Genomic DNA, 13,129 nt, shown 5'->3' on the forward strand with positions numbered 1-13,129 from the left:
CATTGAGAAATTTTGGACAGGAAGCAGGGAAAAATGCTCTCCTATGCATGCTTTAATGAGACACTATACACTAGGTTTTCAATCTTATTGCTGTGCTCTTCTACATAAAGACTGTAAGAGTATTGTTTCCATAGAAGGCTCAGATAGGCACCCCAGCTGTAATCCTCAACACTGTTAGACTGCTTAGATCCCATTGACTTCAACTGGGATTTAAATAATTGGCTTGTGGATTTCAGTCTATTACAAGTTATTGGCTATGAACTGTGCCCATTACTCCAGCCTACACAAGACTTTCTGGCAAGCTTACTTTCCCATTACTACTACACATGCTGTTGTAATCCTTCTAGGAATGTTTTTTTCCTGCCCCTTGGGATCCCTGCCATGACCCTTGCTTGTACTGAATATAGTTCAATGGCCAACAATGTAAACCCATTTGGCCATTAAATGACTAAAGCCTTCCTGGTTTCAAATAGCATCTATTAAGACCACTTTTTTTTGTACTGCTGGATTGCAACAAGAATTTAATAATTCATCACATTTTAAATTTAATAATTTACTTCCCTTGGCAGCATCCATTTAAAAAAGTAGTTTGAGATCTCTCACTCTCTGCACTGCATTCACCATCTGCCATTAAAAGAATTTGTTCCCTAAAGATAGGTTCCTTAGAGTCAGACATGTTTTGTTGATCTGACTACAGAGTTTTCAGAAACAAGCCTGAGCTTGTTTTTACTAAAATACTTCATCCCAAATGGCTTTGGGAGGTCTGCATCTCTGAACAGGAATGCCAATTACACTCAGCTATTTAAAATCAAGAGATCCGGCCTGTGAGATTCCACAGCTTTAGTTGTTCTCTTAAAGAGAAACACTTTGATTTAATCACTACATCTGATAGTCAATCATTTGCAAATCTGGAGTCCAGTTCATTTGCAACCTCTCTAACATGGGTTGCATTACAGTCATACCTCGGGATGAATACGCTTCAGGTTGAGCATTTTCGGGTTGCGCTCCACGGCGACCCAGAAGTAACAGAACACATTACTTCCTGGTTTTGCTGCTCGCGCAGACGCTCAAAATGCCGTCACGTGCATGTGCGGAAGCGGCGAAATGCAACTCGCGCATGTGCGTGTTACGTTCGCTTCAGGATGCGAATGGGGCTCCGGAACGGATCCCATTCGCATCCAGAAGTACCACTGTAAAAACTTGTTCTCCTATAGCTGGCTCCTATGCATCACCAATAATTAGGAATGTCTGCATCGTATGCAGAAGCCAGATCATGTGGTTACTTGCAATGCATCAGTAGTCCCAACAGAGGATGAGAGCTTGCATGCCAAATATCCACATGATACGCACCTTATGATTTAATGATTTAATGTGTGCAAGCAATTGAGGGGCAACCACAATGCAGAAGGTAGTGTACATATTGGATCTAGGAAAGCAAGTTCAAAAGTATCAAAATACTGGAATCACTGGCAGCATGGATCATTTTGCTTTTATTAAAAGTCTCACTGTGTATTCATTCCCCAGGATCCAGGGAAAGTATTGTTTTGCACTGGTTTCTAGCCTACTTTTCCCATATTTGAAGTGCATTGTAGAGTAATAGCATATCACAAAAAGTTAAAGCAGATCAATTAAAAGATACCACATTTTCTATCTTGCCACTCAGTTAAATCAGTTTGATTTGTAGGAGTTGCTCTACTCAGCACTGAAGGACAAATGGATGTTCATACTGGAAGAAAGGGTATTGCAACAAACAAACAAAAAGATATAGCTTTCAGTATCTTTTAACAAGGGTCATTCTGCTAAATTGCTTTCTGAAGTACAGTTTTCCCTTTATCAGCTTCTTACGTATACTGGCATCAGTAACCCACATTGTACATTAACTTAAACATTAGCTGAACACTGCAAATATGCAACACATATTGAATTAATTAGTCTCACAGTATTCTTCAAGTTCTGTCTCTAAAAAATTGCCTAACTACTTAGTCAAACATACTTTTCAATGTCAATCAGGTGATATAACACTAATATTCAAACAGGGTAATTTGCCAGAACATACTCTATCCATGTTAAATGGATGTGTTTTCTTTGAAAACCATGTCATATGAAAGAATCACAAGAGGGAATAAAAAGACTTATGACAAAAGCAGGGCTACAGAGAAGTAACCTAGAGTCCAGGTGGAAACATCACCTTTGGGCTCATTCTGTTGTGGATATCGCGTATGAAGGAACAGAACAGGCTCTTGATTGCTGAGTGAACAAATAACATTTTGCTTTGTTTAATACATACATCTTATATAATTCTATTATTACTAGCATCAACTAGTGACATTAACTGTAACTGCACTTCCTTTATAACTACCAGATTCCATATTTTAGGGCTCTCATTCTGTAGACCCATGTGCTACCTCATGACATTTTGGGGAAATATTTAGGTACAAAAAATATTGACATAATAAATGTACTACATTTTAATAATGTAAATTACGCTTTAATAAGGCATACTAATGAAGATAAATTCATTAATAGCCGGTTTGCCTATGTAGTGAATCAGCATTCAAGGAGCTCTAACCATCTGGCAGGCACAGAGGAAGATAAAATAAATTTATCTACTTTACCTAACCCACTTTACTGAAATGCAAAAGAAATACCTTGCTTCAGGACATTATTACAAGTCATTGTAGTAACTATAAATGTGATTTACAGTTACTAACATTAAGGGCAGAAATTATAAAACATCTGCATAATTCAAACAAAACACCCTTTATTACAACAATTAATGAAGCATCTCTTACCCCAAACAGGTAGCCTACTGAATTACTTCTTCCTTCCTTTCATTTCAGTGAACCTATTATTATAATTGTTGGTAGAGGCTACCTAGCAATCTTACTTTCTGTCAAAAGCATAATAAAAACAATACTTTCTTGTCCTATGGTAGATCTTAGGTGACCCTCTCTCACTGGGATGAGGAACCACTGGCATTCAACTGAAATAATAAATCAATACAGATGGTATTGATAAGCACTTGTAAGTTCTGTTGATTTTAAAGGGAGAAAAAGACCTAAGTACATATTTAATTATCCCTCAATTGTGCTCAGCATGTTGAGCTAAATTTTGAATATTTCACAATTAAGTTATAACTGATAACATGGTTTTTTATAATTTTGACAGGTTTTTAATAGCAATATTGACCTTTGGATTACTTTCTGAATCAATGGATTTGATCTGGACATGCCATTCTGCAGACAAAAACAGCTCCTTCCATTTGTGGACTATCACACAGCTGAGGTGACTGCAGAAGAGGCAATTTTCATTAACTCCCCCTTTCTCCAGTGCCACCCCACTATACTGGAGGGTCCTCCAACTTTCTTGATGAAATTTCCTGGGGTTTCCTGGGATAGTGACAGAGTTTGTGAAAATTGCCTTTTGCAGCATAGCATCCCATGAGTAGAACCCAATAGGTTTCTGGCATCCTTTAAATGTCCCCTACCCTACACAGGGGACAGACCTGGCTTCACCTCTTAGGAGAGAAGACACAATATGACTTGAGTTGTAGTAATGCTATTGCTAGAAAGTTTGATTCATTCATTTTTAAGCATATACGCACACAGTGGAAAGTAACATTCATTTCCTCAGCCTGCTTTGCCATCTCACTGTTAATGTAGTGAGGCCTCTCAGACTGTCAGTAATACTAGCACTTAGTACTAATGGTGAGATGTGAACCACAAACTAATTTTATAAGCCTCGAGGCATTCTTTAGACGAGGATGTCATTAAATTAATTTTAAAGGTACTGATTCATAAGCGTCAGTTGAGTCAGACAACACACTTTGTGCTTCACACTGCACGCCTCAGTCATACTCAGTGCCATATATACAGTGTCAAAGCTTCCATTTCTACGTATAATAAAAGTGTTATTTGCTCCAAACGTGATCAAGCCGTCTCTTTTTATATAGAAGAGGCAGGAAGAAATGGAGTGGTACAAAGTGAAGGAAAATTATCAGTTTCTTTTAGTAAAAAGCCTTAACACCAATTTGTGTGTGTTGATCTGAATTCTCTCCACGTGAAAACCGACAAAGTTACCAGAAGGAGTTTCTTGAAGAAATAGACCTTTTTATCTTGCAGAAACCTTGCACCAACAGTGCTTGAATTTGTACGTTAAAAATTACAACACAGTTTCGTAATAAGACTAACTACAGAGTCTTAACCTTTCCCCCACAGAGTCTTAACCTTTCCCCCAAACATTTATAAAATATATTGTGGCATTAACAGAATAGGTCCAATTCAATACAAAGCAAGCCTTATTTTCCAATCAATATTCAGTATGTTATACCATTAAAGAAGTTGTAGATTGTCAAATGCTTTGCTGTAATCTAATTTCCCCAGTTCTAGGTAAACTAGATTGACCGAAAATTATGCTTCAGCTCCTAAGGAGCCTCTACTGTTATTGCTCTATATTAGATCATTACTCCTAATGAAGGTTTACAATCAGCTAGTCCATCAGCATCTCCCTTTGTTTATTGTGAAGTTAGTTTTATAGCCATTTACTTACTACATTTGAACGAAGTGAAGCAGGACTGAAATTTGTTTCGGATATTGTCTGCCTACTGAAACTTCCCCAAGAGAGCAAAGAATTGTAACTATTTACCGTACTTTTCCTTATATATTTGGGGGGACTCAAATTTAAGAAAATGGGGGGAGATGGCACAGAGTTGCTGAGCTTTTTTAAGGGGGGATCGCCAAAATCGCTCGCCCGCACGCATAGCAAAATCAGTCCCCAAGCCGGCACAAGTTGCCAATTGCCCGCCCAATTGCCACAGCATCAGCCAATCAACATCACCCATTGATGCAGCAACCAATAACATGCACAATAGCTGCTAACAGCTGTGACAGAAACCGAGCAAATGTCCACCCTATGCACTACCCATGTATGAGACGACCCCCATTTTTTTGCATGATTTTTAAAGAAAAAAAACCTAGTCATACATGAAAAAGTAAAGTAACTGCCTTCAGTTAACTGTCTTTCTTGGCATTACAAGAAACACATGACTGGGTCAAGCAGCTGGTCTCTTCCATCAAATATTTAAAAAAACTGGAATTTAAAAATAGCAAGCAAAGAATTTGACATGAGGCAGATTGAAGTCTATTTGGTGATGCCAATTCCCCTACCAAATTTTAGATAAAATATTCTACCTTGTTCCTCCCCACTCTACTCCAAGCTTACATTTATTAAAAATGTAGATAAGGTAGGACATTATCAGGATTTCAAAGGTGGAATTGACAGCTGGGGTAATTTCCGAAAAGCGGCGCTTTGTCTTGGAGCGTAGGCAAGTCAATCTAAAAATTGTGTTTTTGTAAAGAAGAAGAAGAAGAAGAAGAAGAAGAAGAAGGTGGTTTTTACCTTTTGAAATATGGCAACCCTAGGATAAGGTCCACTTATAGCTCATAATTATTATTATTTTTTTGGGGGGGGGTTCTCAAAAGTTTTGAGGCTTCCATTTTCCTCCCTCTTTTGCAAGGTGCTTTAAATCACTTTAGAAACTCTGTGGCTATGTGATTCAGCGTACCTTATCATTTTGAGGTGGTAATGAGTGGTACATGTGCTTTTCTCTCTATTAAACATTTATCCAGAATTCTGCAGACTCCTCAGTCACTTGCATTTCCTGGTCTGGAAAAGCCCCATGGAAGGCTTTCTTCACGAAGTCTTCCCCTGACTTTTAGTTGAAGCACAGGAAGCCAAGGATGCTGGATATGCAATACACTCAAAGAATTTGTTTTTTAAGTAAAGCGCCTCTTAACTTTCAAGGAACTATTTCTGCACTGATTTCTTTAGAAGAAAAAGTCTTAACTTCTTTCTTTTTCTTTTTAAACTCCCAGGTACAACTTCCTACCTTCCTGTACTTATATGAAACCCCATGGAGTGTTTTTAAACTTCTCTTGCCCATTATTTAAGTGAATGTTGTATGGTTAATGTAGATACCAGAGAGGCGTACGCAATAAGAGAGGAGCATTTTGGTCCATGCTGGGTTTGCATTCAAAGTAATGTCCGAAGCAAAGGTCATGTTGCGTCTCCTTATGTGAAACCATCCATAGTATGACATAAACCGAGAGAAAACTCACTATCAGACTCAAGTTTCAGAGAAGCAGCTATATTAGTCTGTAGACCGCAAAAAGGGCAAAACAAGCGAACTGATTTCCTCAAAAAATAATTGCATCTGATGTAACATTGGATGATCTGCAAGTATTAAGATCTGTGATGTCTCAGTCACACAAACAAATCATTATCAGAAGTTGTGTTAATCAAGTAATGAATATGCATGCATGAACCAGCTGGGGACAGGCTGATATTGGTGGGGCAGCACTGCACTTGCTCTAATGGATCAGCCCCCTCTGCTAATCAACAGTGTGCAATCAGCTTTTCAGAAGTGTTCGGCTCCATTCTGGCATTTAAGCTGAGCAAGTACTTCGAAGCATGCCGAGAATCTCCTGCCAAGCATAAAGGGAGCCAGAAGACACTCACTTTTGGCAAACCAGCTAGTATTTAGCTAGGGAACCATGAAATGCAGCTATGAAGAGTCTTAAGCAGTAATAATAATTTATCTGACGTCCTACCGTTTCATCTCCTAAATTGCTTTAGGGCCATTTGGAAGAAATAGTTTGCGCTGATCAACTCTACCCTTCAAGTCTGCAACTTCAAGCAACTTTTTGAACTGACATCCACATTGCAAGCAAGTGGACTTCCAGACGTATGTTTATTGGGGGCTGTATCAGAATAGAAATAAGGCTAAAGTTCCCAAATTAAAGACCAGTGGACATCACCTGTCAGCCAATATCATTTTAACTGAAGATGCTGCAGACTGAACCCAAACCTTCTACATTCATTCAACCTTTTATCTGTTCAACATCTCTGGCAAGAATAGTATTCTCTTACCACAATTTATGGCAGGAAGGTATAGTATCCTTTTTATTTACTGTGTCACAGTAACATGTAAACATAAAAAACCCACTTTCCTTCTCTCCAGAGTCCCAATAATGGGAAGTCAGTAGTATTACTCTTTATTTCCTTTAAGAAATATTGGGATAGAGAATTCTTGTCCATTCCTTTCCACTCAGAGACTGCCTTATACCTCAGTGGGAATTATGAGGGACTATTATAGCTAGAATCAATTTAAATGCCAAGAAAGAGTATAACAGCTCTCTCCCTACTGCTCTGACTCCAGCCTAGAAAAGGTCAGTCAAAAAGAAAATTCCCATGTTGTTACAGGTTCCAACAACAGAATCTTTCTTGTCTTAGAATATAGTACAGTGGTACCTCTAGTTGTGAACACGATCTGTTCACACCCCGTAAAGTCCACAACTAGAGCGCTGCTTCTGCGCAAGCGTGGAGCACAACAGAGTGATTCTGCGCATGCAGTGAAACCCAGAAGTATACACTTCCAGGTTTGCCATGTTCGCAATCCAAAAAGCTGCAACGTGAAGCAAACGCAACAAGAGCTATGATTGTAAACTGCTTCCTGCTTACTTACAAGGCATGATGGCAGTATTGCTTTTGAGAGAAAGGCCCTGGACCTAGTTGCAGAGGGCTGGGGGTGAGCACTAGTTTTCTATAGTTGAGAAAATAATCCTTTTGCCCCATCCCATTTGAGATTACTCAACTCTGCTCAAGCAGTCAGTGCATGGAGTGAGGATGAATGTTGTATCAGTGTACTGAAGTATTCCCTGCTTTTTAATTTTTTTTAAAATGAGACTATAGAAACATACTCATTTAATTGCTTGCCTATCTCTTCCCCACCACTACACACACAAACACACACACACGAAGTCCTTTGGACATGCAAATTGCTAGTTCTGAAAAATCTTGCAGGACCTTATTGTTTTTCTAGAGACTATAAAATCCTCTTTGCCTCCAAAAGCATTATACATTTCTTTGTAAGATATGTCCACAAGTTTGTTCTTGTTTTCAGAATTTCCTGTTTTTATTTTATTTATTTATTACCTTTACACACTACCTTAATTTTCCAAGGATCTCCAGGTGGTGCACATGCTTCTCCTCCTCCTCCCCATTTAATCCTCACAACAGCCCTGTGAGGTGGGGTAGGCTAAGTGATGGTGACTCAGTGTCACCCAGCAAGCTTTATGGCTGAGAGGGGATTCAAACCCTGCTCTTCCAGATCCTAGTCCAACACTCTAACCATTACACCACCCTGGCTCTTTTAAATGACCTGGGAACAATGTACACATGCCTCATAAGAACCTGTGATCTAACTAGGGACCACATTTTTAATAAATGGAACCAATGCTGTTGTTTCCACCAACAGTTTTTCCACTTTGATGCATCAGAGCAAGATGCTTCCTGCTGGGACCACCTCCCATTTGACTTGTCTCTTCCCAGAACTGCCTCTTGAATCAAGCCATTATTGTAATTTCATTATGAAACACTATGGAAGGGCTGGTACCAAAATCTGCCCATTCCTTCTCTTAAATCATCTTTTAAATGGCAAATTTTCTAAAATGCCTTAAATGCTTTGGTAGAAAGACAGAGTAAAAATGTTGTAAAATAAATAAATAAATTCTTACCTACCCACATGTACTACTGCATGCTGTAATATATTTATGTATGTCTCTTATGCATGCATTTTCTCAAGGGGGGAATAAGTGAAAGGAAAGGGAAGCTGTGGCATGAAAAAGGTACACCAGTTCAAATATTATTATCAGGAATTCTTCCATGGGGGTGTAATATTAAGACAGTAGATGCGTGACTCAGGGTAAAGCCAATACACAGAAGAATAATGAAATCAACTTGGGAAGCAACTGTAAAAGCAGCCAGTAAAAATTGGTGGGGCTATGGTTGCTCCCATCCTTATACCCTGTATCTGGGATAACCAGCTTTTTTAAGGGACCATGGACCAAATTTATCTGGCGCTGAAGACCACATTCCAGTAGTGGATAGGGCTGGACCCAAAAGTAGGCAGGTCAACACACACAAAGATATTCCCCATATATTTAATTCTTAAACAACTCCACTTAAGTTCCACTGTCCATTTTCACCACACAATTTTTCAAAATTTTCACCAAAGATCTCCAGCACCTTTTCTGTCTGAAAGCTCATTAAAAGCCTGCAAGTTAAGATTAACGAACGGGTGACCTGCAAATTCTGAATCATAGTTATTGAAAGCATCAAACTTCAAAATGCAATTGCATCCTGAAAGTTCATGTATGCGTCTGAAAAGCATACAGACATTGCAGCATATTTGCAAGAAACACAAGTCTACTTCTTTTCCAAGATAAGCATTCCCTTTGCTTTGATCTTCTTCCAGGTGAAGGGAAGTTTGCACAACATCAAAATCATTTCCCATTTAGCTCCTCCCCACTGAGAAGAGGGGAAGGAGGGGATCCAGAGAGCCAGCTAAATGCAGTGAGGAGATCCCATTCCTGGCCTAGATGGAATATGCAGAACGCATCAGATGGTGGGGCACTCTCATTTTAGGTGAGCTTCTAACAGCTGACACTGAAAGTGGGAAGCTCCTTGAAGTTTAAGATTGCTCAACAAGGCAGATGATGGCTTGTTGAGACCCAGAAGAGAACCAGTTTTTCCTTCCCAAAACTTAGCAATCTTACCATGATGCCTTCGCACTGTATCAGGCATCCCTATCTACACCCCCCCCCCCGAGTTTCTACGTGTTGGACAGGACTGCAGAAGCCTGGCAATCTGGACTTTCCCATTGAGCTCTTCAGACTATACCTCAGAACGATTATAACTATTCCATAAATATCCCAGATTAATTCTGATCCCAACATCAAATCCACTTAAGAGACTTAAAAAGACCGAGTCGTCAAGGCCATAGCTCAGAGGCTGCTCCCTTAGCAAGTCAAGAGAAATACCTTATCAAATCGTAGTAAATGATTTCTAGCATGTCACTTGGCAAGATGGAACCTGGGGTGTGGAGGGGGGCTATCTGAGCCCGTCTCAAGGTCTCCAGCCCAGTCTTTTTATACAAGGAACTCTCAGCTGCTAGATTAGAAGGATTTCATTTAAATTTAGTTTTGAAAACAGTCCTCTTGTTATGAAACCAAGAGATTTTCTTCCCTGCCAGCAGGCACATGCCCTTTCAACTGATGAAGGAGTTGCCCTGACACACCCATTGGCATATTCCATTAATAATAATAATAATAATAATAATAATAATAATAATAATAATAATAATAATTTTGTATGTTTCAAACCATTTTATCAGTTCTGGTCCATTTGTTTTAAAGCTACTGGTAACACACTTTCTTTGAAGTTGTATTTTCTAAAATGAATAGCACTGCCCTGCATAATTAAAGAAAGCATGTCACCCTATCTAATTGGGGGGGGTCATTATCATGGGGGGAATTGGATACGAGCATTGACAAGATTCAAAATATAAACAAGAAGTCTCTTAAATACATTTCTACACTGTGCAGTTTAAACACACAGCCTGCCAAACAGAGCTGAGCTGTGGGGACCGAATAACACACAGTAACAAGAGCAGAGTGTTGTTTTAGATAATCCACTATAACCTAACTCCCTGGTTGAAATCAGCTCTGCACATAAGCAATTGACACTATTCCTTTGAGTTCATTCTTTTAAAATGGTATTTGTACACACAGTATCAAACACAAAGATTATGACCTTTGTAAGTAATGTATAATTTTAGTAATAGATCCATGCAACTAAGTAGTTTAACCAAAAGCTTTTGTATGCTGCAGGAATGTAAATAACTACTTGATGATCTGTCCTTGATAAATGCGTATTGCTGTCTCTACAGGACATTTGGAACATCACACTCCATGTATATAAACCTTAGTACAAGAAAGCCTTCACTTTTCTTTGCAAGGTTCTAACTGCATACCAAAGAGCCCTCGTAGTCAATTATTAGTTTACATCAATTTATCGTGTAATTAATTCTACCCAAGTTAAAAACAATTGTGGCATTGAGCATACATTCTAAAGGATAACATACAGTGATTAGTTTTAAATTATGTGCATGTGTGTCACACAACAGGTGCCATATCAGAAGGCACCTTCTGCCTTCTCACTCAGAAGGTGATTCCTCCTTTTAAGATGCCATCAAACATTGGTCACCACCAGTACTATAAACACTTTAACACAAACAGTTATTTAGATATATGATCTAAAATCAATTGTGAAGACACCATTTATCAGTCACAAGGTTTTAATTCAATTTACCTCAGGAATGGGGAACCTGTGTCCCTCCAGATGTTGTTGGACTCCCTCCCCCCCCAAAAAAAACCTTCCATCAGCTGCAGCAACCAGCCAATGGACAGTGTTGATGAAAGCTGGAAGCCAACCACAACTTGGAAGACATGTGTTCACAGGTCCTCATTCTGGGGTAAATCAATGAACCAATGCAGACCCAGAAAGCAGAAATATTCTTCTCCAAATCTACTTTCTTCCTTACTATACTGCAACTAACCAAGCAGCTAGCTATAAAAGTTTGATGAGGAAGTTTTTTTTTAAGAGCTTCCAAAAGTTTATCATGAAACGTAAAAGCCAAGCCTGACACCAAGAGCCAGATAACCAATGCCTTAAACATTTCAATCTGTGAAAGTAGGTGAGAAATGGGCTTTTCCATTCCTACTTAAATTCTATTTTAAGCAGGTAAAGAGAGAGAGTCGGGCATGTGTAGTTCTTTAACTACTACTGAATTGGCCTTACTTTAAGCAGTAATGCATTTAAGCAGGTCCCCATGCACAGTGAGCAGTACATGATTAATTAAAGATTAAAGCACTCTGTAAATAGACTCAGGATTGAGAGCAAACAGGTTTCCAAAGATCAACAAGTTTAGATTTGAACTAGTCACAGTTTGGAAGGGGGTGGCCACCTGCCAATGTTTACTGACCGTCATTCTGTCCGTTTCAGGATCAGCAGCTCCTCCTCACTCCACCTCCCGAGTCACCAACCAAACGCCACTAAGCACACTGCCTCGTTCTGGACTAGAGGCACAACCCCTTCTCCTGAACTAGGAAGCACCGGCGGGATTCTGCACATCCCTTTCCCAAACATCTCTCCCTCTCGGAAGCCCCCTAGATCCAGGAATATATGACCAGCGCTAGGGCAGTTTTGTTTTCCCTTGCAGGCAAGCTCCGCAAGACTCGAGGCTCTAACTCCAGAGTAATCCCGTCGGCCCTGGTGGGGGACAAATCTGAATTTAGTCGGAGGCTGCAGCTTTCAGCCAGTCTTGCTGCTGAAGCGAAATAAGACTGGGTGGATGCCAGAGAACTGCGCGCTGCTTTGCCTCCTCCTAGTTCTGCTCGCATCTATCAGAAGTCAAGAACAAGGACGAACCAAGTAAAAGCAGATACCTTAGCACAAAAGGAACCGGGGGGGGGGTCAATTTCGCAGAAGTCGTAGCCACACAACCTGCCTCACTCCTTGCGTTTGTCCCACGACCCTCGGGGCAGAGAGAACCCTCGGAGGCCAAGTACCCTCCAGTAGCGCCGTAGGTAACCAAACCGCCTTGGGTACCTACCTCGGACCTCCAACCTCTCACCCACTGCAAACATTCCCTGGCTATACCGCACCACAGTTGCTCCAAGATGCGCTTGTGCGTTTGGCAAAGCCGGCAAACGGACCGGTTTGTACACTCTGCTTCCACCACCCCGCGTCCCCAAGGCGTCCCTTGCAAGCCCCCGCTTCCTTACTTCTCATCCTTGGCGTTCTCCTGGAGGTCCCCCGGCGGCGGCAAGGCGGGCAGGGCCGCGTGCTGCTGTTGCAGGAGCAGCAGCCTGCATGTGGCCAGGTGCCGCTGGTGCTCGTCCTGCAGGCGGGCGTTCTCGTGATACAGCTTGGCCACTTGCTGCTCCAGCTCGTCTATCCGGAGCTTCTGCTTCTCCAGCAGCTCCTGCTGCGTCTCGATGATCTTGTTGAGCTCCTTGAGGTACTCCGCCGCCTTGCTCGGGTTCTCCGCCGGGGTCTCCATGGCCCCGGCCAGCCCGGCTGCCCGCCACGCACCTCGGCGGGCCCCGGGGGCCGGCCAAAGCGCCGAGAGGGCCGGCGGCGGCGCCCGGACGCTCAGCTCGGCTGCGCGAACAAGCCAAGCCAAGCCAAGCCACCAGTCCGGCTACACCTTTTCCCGCCCAGTCGCAAG

General features: G+C 41.1%; 1 protein-coding gene across 6 annotated transcripts in view; it reads right to left on the reverse strand.

Annotated features, from left to right (window-relative positions):
• IQSEC1 (IQ motif and Sec7 domain ArfGEF 1) overlaps nucleotides 1-13,062 on the reverse strand; it is a 318,662-nt gene extending 305,600 nt beyond the window's left edge. For 3 of the 6 annotated variants that reach the window (XM_082211867.1, XM_082211865.1, XM_082211866.1), the window contains exon 1: nucleotides 12,684-13,062. In XM_082211867.1, coding sequence (XP_082067993.1) covers nucleotides 12,684-12,961 — 278 coding nt within the window. In that variant the 5' untranslated portion in view covers nucleotides 12,962-13,062. The remainder of the gene's footprint in view (nucleotides 1-12,683) is intronic. The other 3 variants (XM_082211869.1, XM_082211868.1, XM_082211863.1) reach the window with 1 other exon arrangement.
• Nucleotides 13,063-13,129: the final 67 nt, after the last annotated feature.

This window comes from Podarcis vaucheri, assembly GCF_965113315.1.
Source record: "Podarcis vaucheri genome assembly, chromosome: 2".
Lineage (NCBI taxonomy): Eukaryota > Metazoa > Chordata > Lepidosauria > Squamata > Lacertidae > Podarcis > Podarcis vaucheri.